The sequence below is a fragment of the Xiphophorus hellerii genome, chromosome 4, assembly GCF_003331165.1.
Source record: "Xiphophorus hellerii strain 12219 chromosome 4, Xiphophorus_hellerii-4.1, whole genome shotgun sequence".
NCBI classification, from domain to species: Eukaryota; Metazoa; Chordata; class Actinopteri; order Cyprinodontiformes; family Poeciliidae; genus Xiphophorus; species Xiphophorus hellerii.
The window spans coordinates 27,851,755-27,874,979 of NC_045675.1; the positions used below are offsets into that span (position 1 = coordinate 27,851,755).

The 23,225-nt window shown below is 39.1% G+C and overlaps 1 protein-coding gene across 7 annotated transcripts in view; it reads left to right on the top strand.

The window, feature by feature from the left end:
- Nucleotides 1-23,225, top strand: part of myo5aa (myosin VAa) — a 67,434-nt gene that overhangs the window by 10,671 nt on the left and 33,538 nt on the right. For 4 of the 7 annotated variants that reach the window (XM_032559728.1, XM_032559726.1, XM_032559729.1 and 1 more), the window contains exons 2-15: nt 4,477-4,587; nt 6,883-7,054; nt 7,372-7,516; nt 9,853-10,009; nt 12,854-12,997; nt 14,470-14,551; nt 16,159-16,266; nt 16,393-16,499; nt 17,007-17,272; nt 18,378-18,459; nt 18,575-18,715; nt 19,776-19,901; nt 20,442-20,525; nt 23,094-23,096. In XM_032559728.1, coding sequence (XP_032415619.1) covers nt 4,477-4,587; nt 6,883-7,054; nt 7,372-7,516; nt 9,853-10,009; nt 12,854-12,997; nt 14,470-14,551; nt 16,159-16,266; nt 16,393-16,499; nt 17,007-17,272; nt 18,378-18,459; nt 18,575-18,715; nt 19,776-19,901; nt 20,442-20,525; nt 23,094-23,096 — 1,728 coding nt within the window. The remainder of the gene's footprint in view (nt 1-4,476; nt 4,588-6,882; nt 7,055-7,371; nt 7,517-9,852; nt 10,010-12,853; nt 12,998-14,469; nt 14,552-16,158; nt 16,267-16,392; nt 16,500-17,006; nt 17,273-18,377; nt 18,460-18,574; nt 18,716-19,775; nt 19,902-20,441; nt 20,526-23,093; nt 23,097-23,225) is intronic. The other 3 variants (XM_032559732.1, XM_032559727.1, XM_032559731.1) reach the window with 1 other exon arrangement.

Consider the following 23,225-nt stretch of genomic DNA (forward strand, 5'->3'; position numbering starts at 1 on the left):
GAATTAAAATGGTGGCAAAAGCAGCATCTATATCAGCAGCGCTAACGTCGCACATCCAGTTTTCCATTTTAATGTCTCATTAATTTGTTAAAAGGTAGTTAAAATTGATATTTTCTATCTATAGTACATCTAAAACAAACTTTGTCTAGATTTCAAAAACTTCTTAAAATATATATTTTTTCTGCCAGTATGTTTGTAATTGTCGCACAATCCGTAATAACTTCAAATAGAAGTCCACTGCTAAGACCTAAATCTCTGAATCAATCCAAGATTTCAAATACATTAGCGATGCACAAATCAACAAGTCCAAGATCAGATTATTCTAATTCAATGCATTAAATAAAAAAACATTAAAAAAACATAAATGCATTAAAAAAAAACCCTCAAATTTTCAATATATAAACGGGTTTTAAGTTGAATAACTTTTCTTTATATATAGAATGATTTGGGACATAGGCTTTGCAGCAAAAAAAGGACATAATCTTATATTTCTATATTTTTGTAATTCTTTTATCAGCTGCACATGTTTCTTTTACATTTTACTGTATGGTTTCTATAGGACTGTGTTACAGTCCTTATATTAAAAAACATGGCTCAGGAGTTGTGGAAAACTGGAAATGGGATATTCCAGTTTTATTCTTAATACTGTAAAGAAGTAGATATATACATTGTGTACTTCAGGGTCATATAAAATCTTATTTCCTTCCTTTTTTAATTTAAACTTTGATAAATTCAATGTTTTACCAAGTTTTATCTCAGTTTTTATCATCGTGTTAAGAAATATAATGTCAGTCATGTCTTCCAATCTTTTGGGATTATTGTAAGTATTACACAGCACTATTAATAATAATCTTATATACTATTTATATGTATTATTTATGGACATTTTACCTGCAACAAACAGATGACAAAAAGTGTATTTGTGTGTTGAATATCTTTAAATAGAGAAGAGGAAAGTTATTCCTCTCGATTTTGATATGACTCATTGATAATTCAACTCGTAAATTCAATTCCAAGAAGTACTTGGAAGTGGTTTCTGTGAAATGTCTTAAACATTGTGTATTTTTATAGCTGCGTTCTCAACCACGTGGCTGTCGACATGAAAGAGCTCAGGCCCCTGTGAACAGGTCATATGGGCTCCCAGGCAGAGACCAACACAGCGGCTCTTTCACTGTGAACACCATGGTAAAGGCTGCACAGAGGACCTGCTTGAAAAACACGGATTTGTTCGATTACATTTACCAGACTTGAAAATATTTTATATTTAACAATGGATTCCTTTGTGTTTGCACAGTTCTGCGTTTCTGTCCGCATTTCTACATTGTGGAAATCTTGGATACCTACACTGATGCTGGCAGGATTTCCTACCGACACTAGGAGCAACAGATTGGTTGCTCTCATTTAAAGCTCGCTTGTCATGTTACTTGCCGTTCTTGGTCCATTTCTACTTCAGGGTGTCCGTGCATCCTTAAAAAGTTTACAATTTATCTATCTTAGACAAGGGCTTAAAATTTCCTAAACTCAGAGGAAAATGTATGTTGGCCTTAAATACGTTCAAATCACAGCTCATAAATTCTGTTGTGGCAGGACTTTCAAGTGTAGATTCTTTTTCTCAGGCAACTTTTCTGTCAGGCAAACGTTCGAGTCGCACCAAACATCTTCATTGCTTTCAGTGACTTGACGCGGTTGAGGCTACAAGTAACCAGCTGCTAATTTACCATTGCTAGCTAGCTAGCTTTTTTGCCTCTATCAGGGGTAAGAGCAGATTTATCGGCAGTTGGCTGGATGACATTTGTTTTGGCCAATGTCTGACTTCTGCTGCCAACCCATATGAGGCTGGATGCAAAAAAACGTTTAAGCTTGACGGGGCTTAACCCTGGAGAGAGCCGCTGTCCTTACAACTAGCTTGTAATGCAGATAGTTCCCCCAACCATCCTTTATATTTGCAGTTTTTTCGGTCTTAAATGTCATTCAAGGTGGTATTAAAAAAAATTTCAAGTGTTAAATTAATGTAGTACCACATTCCTTTTTAAAAAAAATTTAAACTGATGGTAGTATTTGCAGTATCCTAAGATACGGCGATCAAACTTTTTCTGGCCGATACCAATTTATGGATATTTGCTTCAGGTTTGATAGAGGTAAACACAATTGTGGGGAGATTTTTCTTGTGATGGGAGACGGTATGAAAAACAAACCATTTTCACGACACAGGAAAATTGGCTGTTTTTGATTTTCTTCTGATTGGTGCCTCTTTCGCCTAAAGGCAGCTGTTTCTACATGTTGGTTGTAAAAATTCAAGGCTGTTCCCTTTTTCAAATGGCAAGCACACCAGTGGTGTTCCTGGGCGGATAAAACTGACCTTCCTCTTCATGAATTTAAATGTATTTGGCTGGTGAAGGACCCCAATTCCACCCTCTGTTTCCTGCCAGTTTTCCTGCCCGTATCAGAAGCAAGCAGCCCGGGTCGTATGACGGGGAACGGCCAAGGTTTTGTGTGACCATGAAGTCATGATTCAGATGATCAGTCGTGGAGCAGCAGACGTAATAAACCCAGTTTGCGTTCTTCTACAATGAGGCCTCTTTCTTTGGCTTCTGTGAAATTGTCATCAGCAGTTTATGCAACGAGGGCAAAGGAAGCAGTGAAATCGTTATCAGACTCGCGGCAGAAATTCTCCAAGCGCTCATCATCATGTGCCTCAGCTGCCCCGTCTCTATCCATCAAGGGTAATTTAATATTTCGGTGGTGGGAACTGTTTTTATTTAGGAGCATGTTGGATAAACAGCAAAGTGGAGAGAAGCATTTGAGATCAGACCTTGTTGTAAATGTTACAGTCACTGAAATTTGACTTCCATTCATTTAACTGTAACTGTCTTTTTTTCCTCTTACCATCTATCTGCCTGTTGAAGCAAATATTGTACCTAACAAAGAGGCAGAGCTGAACCTTTCCCCTCGAATCGCCAAAATTGGCCCCATTTTGATTGCATTTATCAATGAATATGAATAAAGATTCACTCATTGGCTTATTTATGACCTATATTGACGTCTACTTCTCTTGTTCTTTAACAATATCTTTTTAAGAATAAAAATACATTATACAAATAGAGGTCTGCCCAATGTTGAGTATGGTGGAGGACCTGTAATGCTGTGGGTGTGTTGCCCTTCCATGCATGGTAGCAGACTGAACTAAAATTGAGTCTTTCAGCAGAATAGTGATCAATAAGATGTGGTCAAATTGACACTGAATAATTGTAGGGTGTTATAGGACTATGTAGTGTCTTGTTGATAAAAAAAAAAAGTATTAAATGCCAGTGATTATGATGAGCAGATTGAACTTTAACCCTAAATATTCTAGAGGTTGGGTTTTTAAAACTTGTTCAGTGTGAGATTACACCACTGTAACCACATGAATTAAATTTATGACTATTATTGCCTCTCTTAGTAAAGATGCATTGATGGTGACAGGGACTGTAAATGGAATAGAAGATAAATATTCTTTAATGTCTCATAGTGGGAAATGCAGATGTAACGACAAGTTATGTAGGTTCACGTAAAAAAAACAAAAAGTATATATATATATATATATATATATATATATATATATATATAAGACAGCAGTCTATTAACAATATATCACAAACAAAAAGACAAAAAAACAGATGTGCAATACCAGTAAAAATTTTATTTAAAATGAATAAAACTGTCCAAATGCCAGCAGGGATGTAAACTCTTATTGAACAGCTGATGGGAGGAAGGATCTCCTACAACGCTCCTTTGTGCACTTAGGATGCAGCAGTCAGTCACTGAATGAGCTTTCCAGTTCAGCAACAACTTTATGCATGTTAACTATGACAACCTTGGTCCTGATGCAACTTTTTCACTTCTGATACTGATATTGCAGCTTTGTGTATTGGTTGATACCGATATTGATCTGATGCGATGTGAAGATTAGTCATATACACTTTTATTACTTGTTTTGTAATGTGGAAAAAGCTCCATCAAGTCGTATCACTAAAACAAAGAACAATAGTCAACAACAAAAGGTATGAGGACGACCCATTGCTTACTGCTGGATAGAAATGCTGGAGTGAAAGGAAGCGTATGCTGGCGTTTTCCCACACGTCTTGACGTGATCAGCTGCTCGCATTGCGTAACGCCTCTGTAAGGTCGGAACCAGTTTTATAGTAACATCTGTCTGTGTGACATTTCCACAACTGCATTCTCGGCCCATCAGGAGCCGATCCATTGACGGTTCCCACCACTTTACGGGCCGCTATGAGCCTGGTGCTCATGACTCCGGACACACAGAGCCCTCTGTTTACTCTTAAGTCATGCTGTTGGCAGAAGAAAACTCTTCCCCCCTCATCTTTCACTTATTTCCTGTTTGGATGAAACATCAGGAAGTCTGTATTTAACTAATGTGTTTTTCATCATACTTAACTGTTTTTTTTTTTTTTTTTTTTTGCTTGTTTCTTCCAGTCTGCTCGGGTTTGGATCCCCGACGCGGAGGAGGTGTGGAAGTCTGCCGAGCTCACCAAGGACTACAAAAATGACGACGCCTCGCTTCAGCTCATGCTGGAGGATGGAACGGTGAGATCATCGACTGGAAGAGTGGTGGTCTCTCTATTTTTGTAACTCCTGCACCCCGTCTATTTCTGCTGCGTCTCATTAGTTCTTACTGGTCGAACCATTAGCACACAAATGGGACTTTCAAGCTAAGATGCCTCCAACGACCATTTTAAATGGATTAGCACATTTAATTCGTTCAGATAAAATACAGACCGCTGTGAACTCTCTATCGTTCCCTCTAGCAGTCACAAATAAGCACTTCTTTTACTGCACACGCCAGCCAAACTATTTACCGTATTGCTTCTTGTGATTTTAAATGTTAAATGTAACCACAAGCCCCACCAACATGTGAAAGAGGTCTTGTGTTTGGCTCCGATTGCGTCGCCGTCCGTTTAATGTTTCCTGAACTTCGCCAGCAGCTTTCTGGGAAGAAAATAATCAGCTAAAAGAGGATTAGATACCTTTTTCCAGATAATCTAGTTCAGATGTGGAGCCAGTTTGTCTCCGATGTTGCTGCTTTTACCTCTGCCTTTAATAAAATGCACCTACAAAGTTTTTTCAACTCTTATCTTTGTGCCTAATATATACAATATTTTAGAGAATTATTAGCAAAATGCAACATTTTGCAGAAGAATTTGTATCCTTTAAAGTTTTCTCACATTTTGTCACCTTGCAGCCACACTCATCAATACAATCTAGCAACTTCAACATCCATCACATGACAATTCTAAATAAAAAGCAAATGGACAATTTGTGCAAAAATTACTGCTGTCAATCGATTAAAAAAATGTAATCAGATTAATCACACTCTTGCACTGTGAAAAATCACGATTAATCACTATGTCTAAGTTTGTAAGCTTGAGATATAAATATTCAGGCAGTCGTTGCTCTTGCAGGAATGGTGACATGGGAAAGCCCCTCCTTCTGCTGCAATCCAACCAATTAAAATTCAAACAATTATCAAATTTTTTTTTCAGCAGCAGAAAGCAGGTAATGTTGTCTTCCAGTGCTCAACTGGGAACTAAGGGAAACTTACTCCACTACACATGCATTCAAGTAGTAGCAAACTTGTTCAGGGGACAGCTTACAGATAAGACATATTTTATTTTCTAGATCTTCGGTGCCTCACCCTGTTCTGGTGCCGCCCTGGGCAACTGCCCATGTAGCACAAATCAAAAACCACCAGTGTCTGCCCATTTTCAAAACATGAAAATGTTTTGAAACATTTTCATGTTTCAAAAGTCAACTTAGTGACTTTGTCACTATACATCGACCTTTTAGACAAAAAAAATAAATAAATCAGTATTGACCCAAATCGGAATCGGCAGGTCAGGGTTTTAAACATCAGTGATTGGCTAGAAAACGTCAATCGGTGCACCCCCGGTCACATGTGAGTGACTTAACCGTCTATCTGCTTATTTTTGCTTCATCAAAAATGTTCAGCGCAGTTCAAAAAGTAAAACTCATTCATTTATCTTTCACATAAAGGCACATGTATATTTCGAGAACCTCTGTGAATTTGATTACAGCTAATGAAAACTAAAAGTTCAGGATTGTTTTTTTTCTAACTGCATAATATCAGTAAAACGTTTTAATACGAACATATTTTGGTCTATAAAATCACCGGCAAAACTTCTGACTCGTCAGATGTTCAGCAGACCGTCACTGACTGACTGCACAAGGATGATGATTCGTTCCATTCAGAGCTCCATTTTCAAACATGTTAAGGAAAAATTTAATGAAAATTGTTCAAAATAAACAGAGATTAACTTAGCCTTGAGAGGATTGTCAAACAAAGTTTGGAGGGGATTCACAAAACATGGCATAAAGTTTTAGGGGGATTTGGGTTGATGTTCTGTATATGTGGGCATTGATTGTATTGTTCGTCATTTATCACTAAAAATTTCTTATGATACAGATTTTGGATGTCGTGGTCACAACAAAGTTAAATTAATGATAAAAATAAACCTACTAGTCTGTCTGAAATGTAGCTTTTTCTTGATATATAGCAGTTAATTAAAAAAAATATTATTAAATGCAGAAGATGCCTTTTTCAAATAGAAATATTTTTCAAGAATAATATCTGTGGTGCTACCAGTGCTGTGCCATACTGTCACAACCATTAAGTTACCTAAAAGAAGAGGTGAAGTTTCTTTTTAAATCATGATTTTCCTCACTATCACAACAGTGCTGCAAAATTTCACAATAAAATTCTAAATCCGTATCTCCCACCATCTACATCTAGATGTACCTGTACTTGGTGTAGAGGCTCTGTATGTTCATTTTTAAAATCGTTTTGTCGTCTCTGATCCTCAGACCATTGATCACAAGCTGGACCCCAAGACGAAGAACCTGCCTTACCTGCGGAACCCGGACATCCTGGTGGGCGAGAACGACCTCACTGCCCTCAGCTACCTCCACGAGCCCGCCGTGCTCCACAACCTTAAAGTCCGCTTCATCGACTCAAAGCTCATCTACACCTACTGCGGTAGGTCGTCCATTTCCTGTCGCCTAACCAATTAAAACGCTGTTGATCAAAGCAGGACCAGTCATCTTTAACAAGCGGCTAACGTTTCAAAGTGTGCGATTTCACAGTTAGCCGGCCGAACATTCGGATCTTCCGCGGCTTCGGTCTTTTGTTTATAGTCTCGATGAAACGTGTTTCATACTGTACGCTGCGCTTCTAAGCTGAGGAAACCGTTTATGAACGGCTGTCGCTCACTGCTGGAACATGTTCGCTGTGTCACCATGCTGGCTGTGTGTCGTTGGCGTAAAACCAGATGAGCATTTCTCTCTCTCCCGCAGGAATCGTTCTCGTGGCCATCAACCCGTACGAGACGTTGCCGATCTATGGAACAGACATAATCAACGCCTACAGCGGGCAGAACATGGGAGACATGGACCCACATATCTTTGCCGTGGCAGAGGAGGCTTACAAGCAGATGGCAAGGTGTGTGTGTGTGTGTGTGGGTGTGTGTGCGTGTGTTACCTGAGGAGCCTTGGTTGCAGTCTCCCTGTAGCTCAGCCCTCCCTCTTTCTCCAGGGTTTGTAGGTCAAAGCCGGACCCAAAATAACCACATGGTGGTCACACTGTCTGCCACTCACTTCTTGTTCATGTGATCTCAAAGGAGACGCCCACACAAAAAGGAAGACACCAAACTCTGTTCTGCAATCAAAACAGACGATTACTGTAGTAATTGTTGATTCTGACGATTAATTGATTAATCTTTTTTGTTTTTTTTAAAAAAAGAGCACGTCCCACTGATTTTTTATTTAACCACTTAAGCCTTTCCACAATATTAGAAATACATCAAAGAGGCAAATATACAAATAATTCATTTCCTTCTTTAAGTAAGAAAATAAACATTTTATTGCCTAAAAATGCAATAACATGGCACTCCTTTAGTAAATCTGAACCAGGTGAAGCTAAAATTGAAAAGTTTTGACTATGACCTATTTACACCGTGTTCCAAATTATTATGCAAATTGGATTTAAGTGTCATAAAGATGAAAGTTTTTGTTGTGTTATTAAATTTATAGATGGTATTGTGTGTCAGGGCTCTTTGAATCACTATAATTAATTTCAGAGAGCTGGTTGATTAGTTTGTCTGGTGAGCTCAATTAAAGGAAATCTACTGAAGAAGGATGTTCCACATTATTAAGCAGGCCACAGGTTTCAAGCAATATGGGAAAGAGAAAGAATCTCTGCTGATGAAAATCATCAGATAGTGTAGTGCTGTATGACAAGGTATGAAAACATTAGATATTTAACGAAAACTGAAGCGTTGTCATCGTACTGTGAAGAGATTTGTGGCTGATTCAGAACAAAGATGGGTTTGTACAGATAAAGGCAAAATGAGGAAGGTTTCTGTTAGACACATTCATTGGATGAAGAGAGCAGCTGTTAAAATGCCCTTACAAAGCAGCAAACAGTTATTTGAAGCTGCTGGAGCCTCTGGAGCCTCAAGGTGGAGGATCCTCCAGAGGCTTGCGGTGCATGAACCTACTATTGGGCCCCTAACCAGAGCTCACAAGCAGAAACGGTCCCAGAGGGCCCAGCCGTACATGACGATTGATTTTCAAACAGACTTGTTCACTGATGACTGCAGTGCAACCCTGGATGGTCCAGATGGACGCAGTAGTGGATTGGTGGTGGATGGCCACCACGTCCCAACACGGCTGTGACGTCAGCAAGGAGGTGGTGGAGTCATGCTTTGGGCCGAAATCATGGGGAGAGAATCATTGGTCGGCCCCTTCAGAGTCCCTGAAGGTGTGAAAATAACCTCAGCAAAGTATACGGACTTTCTGACTGATCACTTTCTTTCATGGTTCAAAAAGAAGAGCCGTACCTTCAGTAGCAAAATCATCTTCATCTTGACAATGCACCATCTCATGCTGCAAGGAATACCACTGTGTCATTGGCTGCTACGGGCATAAAGGGGAGAAACTCATGGTGTGGTCACCATCCTCCTCTGACCTCAATCCTATTGAGAACCTTTGGAGTTTCCTCAAGCAGAAGATCTGAGGGTTTAATGCAGTTCATATCAAACCAGCAGCTCTGAGAAGATATTCTGACATCCTGCAAAGAAATTCAAGCAGAAACTTTCCACAAACTCACAAGTTCAATGGATCAAGAATTGTGCAGGTGATATCAAAGAAGGTCCTATGTTAACATGTAACTCGTCTGTTAAGATGTTTTTGATTGAAATAGCTTTTGATTTTAGTACATGTGACCACTTAATGCTGCACATTCAAAGAATGACTGTTTGCAGTTCTTTATAATCCATAAAATGTTTAGAAAATCTGCTGTGCATAATAATTTTGTGCATTTTGAGTTTTTTATTTTTGAAATAAATACTGTTCTCATGGGGAGCTTTGTTCAGAAAAATTTGATTTATACTGTAATAGTTCATGACTTGAAAATTATACTGACCATCATCTGCATTTAAGAAAACCTGAGAAAATATCACTTGCATAATAATTTGGAACACGGTGTACTGTACAGTCAAACGTCTTTTTATCTGAAGTGCAAAATGTATTTATTTCTTGTACAGTTTTGGCTTAATTACTGTTTTTGTTGAGATTTGTGTGATTTACTTCTAAGTATTAATTATTCACATTTGACCATAAACACTCTAAAAGAGAAGATGATGGGATAAACTAAAACCAATAATAGATACCAACAAACATGATCCACTTTCAACATGACCTCAACTTTGATCATGTATTTGACTTTGAACTTCAGTTTTCATCTTATAATGTAACTTTATTATTATTATTTGCCAGAGATGAGAGAAACCAGTCTATTATCGTGAGTGGAGAGTCGGGAGCAGGAAAGACTGTCTCAGCCAAATATGCCATGCGGTACTTTGCTACAGTCAGTGGTTCTGCCAGCGAGGCCAACGTAGAAGAGAAGGTTTTGGCTTCCAACCCCATCATGGAGGTAAGAAAATTAGTTTTATCTCTAGAAAATTACTCGAGATGCACCGATCAATCAACCAGAGACTGGAATAGACCAATATTTCTTTGCATCAAAATATAAAGAAAAAAAAGAAAGCAAGGACACAAAATAAGTCAGAGAAATGCCAGGATATCAGGTCCCCTGTCAGTCATCCTGAATGGATTAAATAGAAAGTTTGACATTTAGAGATTCCAGTCTTTTTGCGATAAATCAGAATTGGCCAATTTTTCCCTATTTGGCTTTAATTGGTAATCGGCTTGTCAAAAACCTAAAAATCTAAATAAATGTTTCCACTGCCCATTAAATGCATCACATTAAATAACTCCCACTGCTTTCGGTTTATAAACACATCATTCAGTAGCATGAACTGTGATGCCCTTGTTTTGACCTTGACTGAAATCTGTTTGACTCAAGTTTATTTGAATTGCACAAAGCAGTTCAACGTGCTTCATGTAATAAAAACAGAACACAATATACAAAAACATACATTACCGTGGCAAATTATGGAGAGGTAATCAAAAGTTGCAAACCAAGGAGAGGTCTGGGGGGAGGGGTTCTCAGACCGTCAGTTCCCGAAACCATACAAAAGAAATCCTTGTAAAAGCACAGACCGTGCACAGGGTGAAAACCTCAGCGGTTAATACCGCAGGAGGGTTAGAAAACAAACACTTTAGAAAACAAACACAAAAAAATAATTGGTTAAAATCAGAGTCTGCAGAAAATCAGAAATCTGTGTTGGCCAGGAAAAGAACCTGATCTCTAGAATGTGCTTTGCGACTGTCATATTGAACTCCCTGACACAGTTTTAAAAAATTTTTTAAGTCTGAATGTCTTTTCGTTCCTGTATTCATAAACGTTCTATATTTCAATAAGGGATCCCGTCCTCTCTCCTTCATTTACATCCACTGACTCCTCCCTTCTTCCTCTCCACCTCTCTCTATGATCTCCTCACCCCTGGCTCCTCTCAGCTGTGCCAGCAGAGGTCTTCCTCTCCAGTCTTTCTATTTTTCTTTAGCGTTTTTCTCTTCTCTTAGTCTCGCCATCCCTCCTCCCTGTTGGTCTCTTTTTAGCCACCGTGCTCACATCAGTCGTTAGCCACTCAAGGATGGGCTCACCGAATGAATAAACGTCTTTCTCCTCGTGTCGCAGCGGTGATGTCACCTCCGCCTGTAAACCTGGGTTTAGAGCAGATGGTTGCATCGGCCTTGCTCGCCGATTTCACAGAACCTGCCTGTGTGAATGCCTGCTTGACGGGGAGAGAGGGAGTTCGGGGTGTGTGTGCTGTTTGCTCATGCTTGGCTGATGCTGACAGAGATTGGAATACCTGCTCTGCTGAATGCTTCCTTGTCTGCAGTGAAAGACTGTGTGTTTGGCCTTAACTCAGCAGGAACCCGCTGCGCTCGTGTTTAATCTAATTTTGTTTAGGCTAGCTGGTATTCAGCTTTGATGTGTGTGTGTGTGTGTGTTTATGCGGCTCCACCCGTCTGCCGACGATTCCTCCAGGGCTCATTGATCAATGATTCTCAAAGGATGGGCGTCTGGCTGCTGCCTGCTGTTGAGTCATTTGAATTCATCCAGTAGCTCAGAAGGCAGTGTTATCCTTCAAAAAGCCCGGTGTGTAGAAGAACTGGTTCCTTAAAGGAGAATATGTCTATGTTCTCATCTGTTAAACACGCATGTGCTATAGTTTAAACTTCTAAAATGACTGAAATCTTACTTCAAATAAATTTATCAATATTTCTGCAGAAATTTGCACGAGCAGGCATCACAATTTGAAAATAATAGCTTGTGAGGCCAAACCCTAATTGCACGAGGAGGGTGGTGCGCATCCCTTCATGACCACTTCAACGCGTCAACCGTAGACCTAGCTTAATCTGTCTTTACTGTCACTGTTACTGGTGCATAAGAAACACTATTTAAAATAAACAAATGGCGCTTAGTCTGGTTGGGGAGGACAAATTCAGCCTGGTGGCCCGCCAGGTTTATAATACACTGTAGGAAAACCCTGGTTTGACTTCACAAAGTGCCATGGTGGAAAGATGTTAGCATATAGCTTAGAGAAGCCATTGCTACCCATCACTCTGGAAAGGGTTATAACGGCATTTCCAAACAATACGGGAGTGGACTCTCCAGCTAATTCACTCCAAAGGACTTTGGCACGTCCAGAGAAACTGCAAAAAAAAAAAACAACAGCTACTTCTCAGACAGCTACAATCCTTAGTTATCATGTTACATGTTAGAGTTCATGACTGGAGAGTTATAAAAAGATCAAATGAAGGTGATTTTTTTAATCGGGCAGAATTGGCACTGCTAGAAAAGTTTGCAAATGGGAGAATAAGGAGGGAAATGAAACGTTTTAGACCTGATCTGATGCACTCTTACACTATAACCTACAAGGGCTGTGCAGAATCCCCTTTAATCCGATTTTCAAACCCCAGCGTGCGGAGGAGGTGGAGTGTGCCATCAGCCCTCCTAATGTGGCAGTTTGTAACTTTTATTTGTTTCACCACAACTATGTCTACCAAAAATAAAACCTGTTCAACTCTCACATTTCTGCCTCATGAAATTGTGTTTCTTTGCTCTTTTTCCATGGTTGCCATTGGTGACCATGAATGAAGTGACATGGATTAGCTGGCTCATTTAAATACACCTCAACAATCATGAGGTGCTTTGCATTGACCATTTATGATCAATACTTCGAATAGGCTTCAAATATGCTGATTTTGTTCTATTTCTTTAGGTACCTTTCTGAGCAATTTTGCTGACAAATATGCTAACTTAAATTATCATAAAGTATTTGTTAGCATAATGTGACTCCTTTTCCAGGCCATCGGAAACGCAAAGACCACCCGGAATGACAACAGCAGCCGCTTTGGCAAATACATCGAGATCGGCTTCGACAATCGATATCGCATCATCGGGGCCAACATGAGAACATATCTGCTTGAGAAATCCAGAGTGGTGTTCCAGGTGAGGGCACAAATGGACACATGTGTGAAGCTGCACATGTGATTTATGATGCAACCTCGCCACTTCCTCTGTCTCTTTAAAAACGCCTGCTCTTTCTGAAACTCCAACTTCAGGAAGTCATAACAGCATCGCTCCTCTCTTCACCCTTTAACAACAGTTTTACCAGTGATGCACTGAGACGTAGCTGCTATAATGAGCTCAACAGAGTCACAGGCCCACCAGGTGTTTGCTAATTGTTGCTGGCTAGTCTGAAGGAGCTGCCAAACCTCTCTAATTTTTATTTGTAAAAAAGGCCTTTATTTCACGGTAATGGACAACTTTGTCTATCTATCTCAAATACATTAAGGTTTGTTTTCTGAAATTAGATGTAATGTGAAAACGTTGGAGTGAGCGATTTCTGCAAGCCACTGTATAGCCTAGGAAATTAGAATGGATATTTCAGATGAAGAAATGAACCTGTCACACCTAGTGCCGACTGTTCTGTGTCGCCAAACAAACCAGCTGGCCTACCTGACGGAGCCGTTTCCTTTGCTCTATGATCACATTGGAGATATTCCAAGATGGCAATCCTTGGCTTTATCTAGGTCAGATGTTTAATAGAAGAGATTTTTTTACTCCTTCAATGAATGTCCAGAATTAAATGTGATATTACATTGTGAGAGTTTATAAGTGTCAGTGATGCCCTGGCAAATGTAAGTTTTAATCTGACGTTTTTTTATTTGCCCAGGCAGTAGCTGTCGGGCTAGCTCTGGTGTGTTTTGTGCAGACCAGGTATTCGGGAGTTTCTTCCTTGTTTATAAAGTCTACTTTCCTTTTCTTTCTGAGTGTCTGGTTTGTTCTGTGCTATTGTCCAACTACCATTTAAAAACTCACTTCCATTTGCTTTTATGTAACTCGGTTTTTATTGCATCAAGTCTTCCTGACTTACTCGTAGATCTAGGAAGACAGCTTCTAAATTAAGAACAGATGTTTGTTTTGGTGTCATAGACGGCGCTGTTGAGGAATGAGGATGTTGCAGAGTGTAAGGCCTTTACTTTTTCTTCTCACATGTCTTCATGCCCAGCACCAGAAACTCATATATAGGTGTGTGTTTACATTCTGTGCTTGGGGGTTTCCCGTTCCGATGTGGGTCACAGATGCCAAACTGCATATTTTGAGGTTTTGATTTTAATACGCAGCACTGATTTTCAGTTAATACTGATGTGCTCTGTTAGGAGTTTAATACAGGGAGGCCATGTTTTGTTTCTATTTCCTGTAAGTGTGTTTGTGTGCCCTGGAGCAAAGTGCTAATTCCAGATCTTCCAGTTTTAAAAGTGTCAAGTCATGACACTTGTAATCCAAAGTACTCCTATAATGATTTAATAAATATGGATATGTATGATTTAAATTGTTCCATTTTAGGTCCATCTAGTTGTAGTTCTTGTAGCTTGTGTGTTGTCAGGTTTATGTTATTTGTTCTTCCTGCTCTTCAGGCGGACGAGGAGAGGAATTACCATATCTTCTATCAACTCTGTGCATCAGCTAATCAGCCTGAGTTCAAGAATCTGAGGCTAAGTAAGTTACATGAACCTCCTCACTTACCGTTCAATTACACAAGGAAAAAACCCATAAAACACGAATTGGACAATTGTTTTCTGGTTAAAGTATCCTTGTTCGTTGACATCTTTAGTTAAAATTCCTTTTTTTGTTTTAGATTAGGGACCCATAAGTAAACAATTTACCAAAAGTTAGAAATTGTATTCAAAAAATGTTTTTATTGCACCGGTAGGAGTTCACTGACTGCACTTTTCTTTAAAAAGCCTGAACTGCTGATTCTAGTATTGGATGATACAATTTTTCTTTTATTTATCAGTGCACTCCTAAATACTAAACCTTTTTACCATTTTGCTCTTAATAAAGTAACAGCACAAGTATAACAATCTGATATTAACTTATTAATAAGCGGAGGTGTGTTACCAACTTTACTTTTAAAATTTACCTCAACTAGAGTGTCTGTAAGATTTCAGTCTTTTTTTGTGCCACTAAATATTTCTGGATATTTGTTGCTGTCTTTTGGCCAGGACTCCCTTGCAGAAGAGTTTTTTAATCTCAATGGGTTTTTTTTAGACTGATAAAAAAAGGTTAAATACAAATCAATGAAAAAATCCAAATTTGTCCTTTTTGTAAGCAGGAGCTCAGTTGTTTTATCGGTGCCAACAACATGTGGGGAACGGGGAGTGATTAAAATCTGTTTAGAAATTTATTTTGCCTTAATTCTCTCAAATATATCTCTAAGAGCTTTTACTTTCAGAGAAGTATTTAGAATATGTATAACATTGTGATTGTATTGTCTAAAAAATAGTTGGAGTATTTTCCCCTGCTCCATGCTTAAATTGAACACTTCCTGTCTTAAAACATCACTACGATGAATCATGTTTCATGTCAACTCAGATGGATCCCGTCATGTTGGACCTACTTACTCACTGAGTCAGTAGTTGATCAGGCTCCCACAGCGGACCTGCACCTGCTCATCCTGATTTTAGATGTGCGCACACACACACACACACACACACCCACCCACACACACACGCGCGCACACACATAGTGACAGCTGCTGTCTTTTCCTCTCCTGCTGACTTCCTGGATCTGTTAATGGAGTGGTTGTCACAGTCATGTTACTGCCTCTTGTTGCCAGGCAACAGGCCATACTCTAATTAAGTGTTAAATGTGTATAAAGAACGTGATTGTGTGAAAGTTTGGGTTTCATCACTCTCACACAGAAGTGCTTTTGATTTCACTTGTCTTGCAGAAACTCAGCCAATCACATGGCGGCTGATCTGAGAGGGAATGTTCTCAGGGCAACATTTCAAATAAATGTTGCCTGATTCCTAATTTCTAGATTTGTGTGTCATCTTCTTTCTGAGAAAGAAATGGTCAGTGTTGACAATTAATAGCAAAGCACTGTGTCCGTTTTTCTTTTAGATATCACGCGTGCAGTTAAAACTTTGTGTTGTGTTGACAACATGACCGCTAAAACCAATGCTGGTCATCGTCAGGGAGCAGCAGGGAACTTGTACGTGTCTGTAGTCAGGAGAATCATTAAAGTTTGCATTTAACACATTTACCCATGTTGCACAATATAAAATCAAATACCTAGAAATAATCCACCTTCCTCCTCTCAGGCACCGCAAACGACTTCCTCTACACCAGGCAGGGCCGCAGTCCCGTCATCGAAGGTGTAGACGACGCCAAAGAGCTTCGCACCACTCGCCACGCCTTCACACTTCTGGGTAAAACACACACTTGTGTGTTTTTTGTTTCTGCACGTTCTCTATTAGCACCTCCAACTGCTGAATTTATCCAGCTCCTAAAATGCAGCAGTTCAATGAATCTGTTTCTGTCTTTGTGTTTTGCAGGTATAAACGAGTCGTATCAGATCGGCCTGTTCCAGGTCTTGGCTGCTATTCTTCACCTTGGAAACGTGGAGATAAAAGACAGAGACTCAGACAGCAGCCTTATTGCTGTGAGGAGGCTGGTTTTGTTTCTTTTATCCGCATTAGAAATGTAGTCCCTAGAACTTGTTCTGGAGATATATTTACATAGATGCATAAAACAATATTAATCAGCTACATTGCATGATAAATTAAAATGGGCTTGATGATTTCCATTATGATGATTAATATTTTTTGAAGGGCAATGTTATTTACAGAGACTGCATGATCCACTTTTATGTATGGTTTCTGCTGTGAGTGTTTTTCATTTCCTTTCTTTTTGTTGTTTTTGGTTGTCATGTTTTATTTTTGATATTTAAAATGTCTTTCCAGTTGCAGCGATTGAGATTTCTCCACAAATGAAAGTTGCATTTGCACTTGCATTTTTAGGGTCCTGGGACAATTTATAATCCAGCAAAATCTGTTTGTTGTGACAATGTTCTAGATAAACAGAAAATAATAGTTTTATGACGATTTAAAAAAAAAAACAATTTTCCTGGTGTATTTAGAAGATGAACATTTTCGGATTTCTGCTTTAGCCCAACAATCGTCACCTGACGGCGTTCTGTGAGCTGGTGGGCGTGACCTATCAGGACATGTCCCAGTGGCTGTGCCACAGGAAGCTGAAGACGGCCACAGAGACCTACATCAAGCCCCTCCCCCGGCTTCAGGCCACCAACGCTCGCGACGCTCTGTCCAAACATATCTATGCCAAGCTGTTCAACTGGATCGTAGAGCATGTGAACAAGGCTCTGGTCACCAACATCAAGCAACACTCCTTCATTGGAGTCCTGGACATCTATGGGTACGTAGGAGCAGCAGCTGAGCTGTGGTTGGTGGATCGGGAGACTGAGGGCCAATGAAGAGACAGGAAGATGTAAATAATAGAAATGAGGTGCAGTCAGTGTAGCTTCGCTTTGATTTACCGTGGATTTCTTCACCTACATAAGGTGCCCGCACATCCTTATAAAGACTTAAATTCATATATCTCAAATTAAGACCTTAAAATGTCTTAAATTTATGTTTGAAAAAGTAAATCGGCCTTAAAACAGGTCTTAAATTTGTGGCGGGACAACTTAATCTTATATGTTTTTTTCTTGCGGGACTTTTCTGTCCGGCAAAAGTTTGAGTCACTTGAGGCTAATGGTAGCTAACATATGCCCTAGCTAGCTGTTTTGCTTCTGTCACTGGTGAGTTCAAATTTATTGCCAGTTTGAATTGGAAGATATTCCTACATTTCTGAGATCCCGGTCTGACATTTTATTTATAATGGTCTTAAAAAGTCTTCAGTTTCCATTGGTGAAACCTGCAGACACTCTGCCACAGTGCTTTCTAGCAGCATTAATACATTTTACGGGTTTTATGTCTCTTTACAATTTTGTACATCTAAAGACAAAAATCTTTACCCATTCTAGCAATTTCACTCAGATTTGATGGGGAGCTCCCATTAACATCTATTGAGACTTCCCCTAGATTATATGTTGGATTTAGCTCTGGACTTTGACTAAGCCATTCCAAATTGCTGGAAGGTGGATCTTTGCACCTGTCATAGCATTTGCATGTTTGCAGGAAAACTTTTCGGTCCCATCTGACGAGGGCCAACATATCCTACATGGCTTGTGGCAAACTGGACTTTTTATAGCTTAGTTTTTATCAATATTTATCTTTTAATATTTGTTCCATTATGGGGGGTTTGGTGGAGGGCATGACTTACAGTTGTCCCAGTGTACCAACTTGCGTTTAGACATTCAGTGTAATGTCTCATCAAGCTATGGTAAGAATCTGACTGTACCAGAGTGATTGAAAAAGTACATAAGTGTAATTTACTGTTTTTTTTTACATCAGTATGTAGATGTTGTAGGTTTATAGTGCAAGACCAGTGATTTATCTGTTATCTTTTGACTGTTTAGGTTTGAAACGTTTGAAATCAACAGCTTTGAGCAGTTCTGCATCAACTACGCAAATGAAAAACTGCAGCAACAGTTCAACATGGTGAGCTGCGTCGATTTATACACTAAACTTCCCATTACACATACCACCAAACATTTTCCTGACTTTTAAACTGTCTTTTTATTGCTGTTTGTTTGCATATTTTGTATGACTGCAGCACGTGTTCAAGCTAGAGCAGGAGGAGTACATGAAGGAGCAGATCCCCTGGACTTTGATCGACTTCTATGACAATCAGCCCTGCATCAACCTCATAGAAGCTAAAATGGGCATCCTGGACCTGCTGGACGAGGAGTGCAAGGTACAGAGTCAGAACAGCAAACATGGAGCATCTTCTCATATGAAGTCAGGAAAAAGTTTTCAAGGTTTTATGCATAAGCTGTAGGGGACTGGTGCTCATAAAACTCAATGTTTCCCCCAGGAAACCTGCTAAGCCCGGTAGTAGGGCGCTAACGCAATCCACAGGCAGCCCAATATATTTTTGTGTTAAAAAATGTTGCAATTGATGCCTATTTAAAATAAATAAATGATGCTAAGACTGGTGGGGGGCAAGTAAAGCCTGGTGGCCCGCCAGGTTTATGGTATATTGGTGGAAACGCTGAAACAAATGTTTGCAACACAAACATAAAGCGTACAATAGGGGTGCACTGATAAATCTGCCCTGATGTCATTAATTTTGGGAGTTCGCAATTGGCCGATAATTACAGGAGAATCCGATCTTATATGTATGTGGTAAACAGTAGCCACCCCACTGCTGCCAGCTTAGCAAGTTTGTTGCTGCCTTTAGTAACGTTTTAGACAAAAACATTGGCACCGGCCAAAATCAGAGTTGCCAGGTACGGCTTTTTAAGGATCATGATTGGCCAGAAAACTGCAATCGGTGCTCGACTAGACTACATGTCACGATTTCTGTTTATTTTTTATCTTAAATCTCTACAAAACTCTGCTTTGTTGCACCTTCTGAAATATGAAAAACCTTTTTATGCTACAGGTGGAATCAAAGTTAATGATTAATGTAAAGAAGTTGCAAAAGTAAAATTTGCTATTCAGTAGCTTTTGGACTTCAGATTCATATTTGTCTTTGGACATGTCATTACCCCTCAATCAGTTTTTTCAAATGTTCCCCTCCCACACATGTGAGAAACTGAGTTTTGTCACTGTGCTGCTCAATTTTACACCATTACCTCAAATGTTTCATCTTATGAGACTCTCAATCTTTTCAAGGTCATTTTCTAGACTGTTGAATTTTGAAGTTGGTCGCATTGCTTTGTGATCCAAGCAGAAACATTTTTCTAAATCACCAGCGACATCTGCATGCTGCTTCGCTGCTTTATCGATCGTTTTCTTTCTGGTTTCTTCAGATGCCGAAAGGTTCTGATGACTCCTGGGCTCAGAAGCTGTACAACACCCACCTGAAGACTTGTTCCCTGTTCGAGAAGCCGCGCATGTCCAACCGCGCCTTCATCATCCAACATTTTGCTGATAAGGTGAATTTCTCAATGCCCCCCCCCCCCCCCCCCCCCCCCCTCAATTCACAGTTTTATTAATTAAGGTAAACAAATAGTTTAAATTCAGGTTGCGTTGTCTTTACGTCACACCATAACATGTATTGGTTTAAAGTATTAGACATTAGTGAAACAAATTAGTTTATATTTTATAAAGTAGCGACAGGAAGCATGTATTACTGATCAGCATGGAAGGAAAAAAAGTTAGGGTAGTATAATTTTTTGTTTGATTTATCCAACCTTTATTATGAGCTTATTTATTAAATAATTGTTTCTAAAAATAAAAAAAATTGGCGAATTAGTTCCTAGACAAAAAAAATATTTTGTTATATTTATTGTAAAGTTGTTTGTATCGATAATTGTGCTGCACTGATTTTAGTACAGACCAGATCAGTCTCCTCTTATCATCTGTGGTGCCTTAATCTGTGCCTCTTGCAAACCTTAATCTGTCCTATTCTTGATGTTGTATATCTAAAAACAAAATGTACGTTAGGATCTTGAGTCGCTGTTGTTGTCGAGCAGGTTGAGTATCAGTGTGAGGGTTTCCTGGAGAAGAACAAGGACACAGTGAACGAAGAGCAGATCCATGTGCTGAAGGCCAGCAAGGTGAGACGCACCGCACCGCCATCACAGTTTGTCCAGCCAGAAACGGATCAAACTAACTGTCTAGTTAAAGGATGATAAGCTTAAAAAATGTATTAAAATAAAAGAAATTCGGGGTGTGCTGTGGTGGCGCAGGGGTTAAGCATAACCCACATATAGAGGCCTTAGTCCTTGACGCGGCTGTTGCAGGTTCGATTCCCGGCCTGGCGACCTTGGCCGCATGTCTTCCCCCTTTTCTCATTACCCTCTTTCCTGTCAATTCACTGTCAAATAAAGGCAACTAGAGCCAATAAAATCTTTAAAAAAAAATAAAATAAATGAAATTCAGGGAAATAAATAAAGGAAGGCAGCTGCTTCTTCAGGATAAACTGTGAGACGTTCTCCAACTATTGATGTCACTTGAAGGATAGGGGAAACGGCGCCCTCCACTGGCCACATCAGATTGTTCAACAACAATAGAATCAACTCAGGATTTTTTTTTACGCACATTTAGATTTTATTTGAATCTTAAACACACTCAGAGTTTAACTGGTTTGTGCAAACTGTCCAAGACAAATAAGAACAAAACGAAATGAAAGCCAACATTTGAGCAGCTTGTTACAACTATTGTCTGAATAATTTATCATCAAGCTATTTAGGATGTGTTGTCGTGTTTTTGTATTGGCAGATCAAACTAAACCCCACACATACTCACATAGCGATCTTAGTTAGCTTAAATGAAGCCAGTATCTCTTTTTGTTATTTGTGCCTTTTACAAAATAACTCACTTGTTGATTTGCACACGCTAATCAACACACATGTAAACTACGACTGTTTCTCTCACACTGACCGTCAGCTGTTCTTTTATAGACCTGAACAGGAGCAGAGCTGGGTAAGAGGATGTGAAATATCAGACTTTAACAGCCCTAACAAGACCTCCTAATGTTCTCCTACACACACTGGACACAATCAAGATCAGGGGATAATTGACTTCTAATGAGATTTAGTTTAATTTCCGTTTAAGTATTCCGCACAGCTAATCTAATCATTTAGTGTGCGAGTCGACACTTTGGTCAAACAGTTTCACGGCAGAGTGAAGGTTCTGTTTTTAAAATAATCATAAATGATAAACGATCAGGTATGGTTTTCAATGTGATTCGCTTCATTTCTTACACTGGAACCTCAATGATGCTCCCGATTTCTGGAGGTAAAATTCATAATGAGCCACTAACTACTAATTCCATCATCCTTCAAACGTTGTGAGAAAAAATACTGAATTCTCTGTTTTTAATTAAGTAGCTGTCTGCTACTTAATTAAAAACAGAAAGTTGTCTGCAATGGCTCGATAAGAGTTCATACGCTTTCATCTTTTTCACATTTTGTCACAATACAAACTCCGTGTATTTTATTGAGACTGGATGTGACCAACATAAAGTAGTGCATAGTTGTGGAGTGGAAGCAGGATTAAATAATCCATATATACAATAGTATTGCTGGATTTCACTAATTTCCCGCGATTCCTAAATACAGGAATTTCACTAAAATGGATTCTTTTATTCAACTTTTTTCCGTCGTTCCAGGATGTTGCGATATCTTTTTGTGATTGTTGCAGCATAAGACTACTAATTTTGCAGAACCTTTTTCAATATGTTGCCGTCAAAGTTGCAATTTTGTTATTATTATTATTATTATTATTATTATTAACTTTATTTTTGGCATGTTGTTTTACAAAACGTTGAAATTGCAGCACATAAACTTCCCAAAAAAATAGGATGTTTTTCAACTTGGTTAATATTTGAAGTGCACATAAAATTTATACAAATATAATCATGACCTAATGAGGGGTCAAAGTGCAAAAGAAGAATTTCACATTGGTCATTCAAGTTAACATAAATGGTATTCATAGTAGGAACATTATAAAATGTTTTCTGCAAAAAACAAACAAACTAAATTACAAAAGAAATTTAAGAAACATGGAATAGGTCATGATCCAGGAAGTTAATCTAGATTAGAGTAAAGGGGATTGGTCAAAATTCACCTGTGTTGCAGCGAATGGTCAGAAAAGGTGGAAATACAGAAAACGTTAAACTGTTTGGTCAGATTTGCAGAAAAGTTGTGATGACTGGTGAAAATTGCAAGTCCGCACAAAATTTGCAAATGAGGGAATTTGCATTAAGAGTTGCAATCTGAACTTCCTATAGAGACTGATTGTTGTGTTTAGAAAAACACACAAACACACAGCCTGACTCCACAGAGCAAAGAACAACTCAACAAATAAGAGCTGACATGTTTCTACATGGATGATTTTATTGACCAACTTTACATCAGCATGGTTCACTGGAAACTCTTAACGTTTTATTTTTAAAGTAATTTTTCCATCCATTTATTCTCTTTCAGTTTTATTTTCATTTTTAAGTTCTTTTTTATTTAGAGCAGAATGATAATCATGTTTGAACTTCCTTTAAACTTTTTCCTTTAATGCCATGTGTTTCTTTGTAACTGTGTGTCCATCTGTTGTCTGTGTGTCCGTGTGTGTGTGGGGGTGCGCGCGTGCGTGTGTGTCCTCGTCATGACAACCTTCCCCGCCAACAGAAGGTAAACAGAAGCGTTCTGAGAGCGCCGGTGCGCCTGTAGCTCTTCATTTAGCTTTTTTTGCCTTTCTTCCTTCCTCGTCTCTCTCTTTCTCTCTTTGTGGCACCGAGTTATTTCACTCTGAGAGCACCG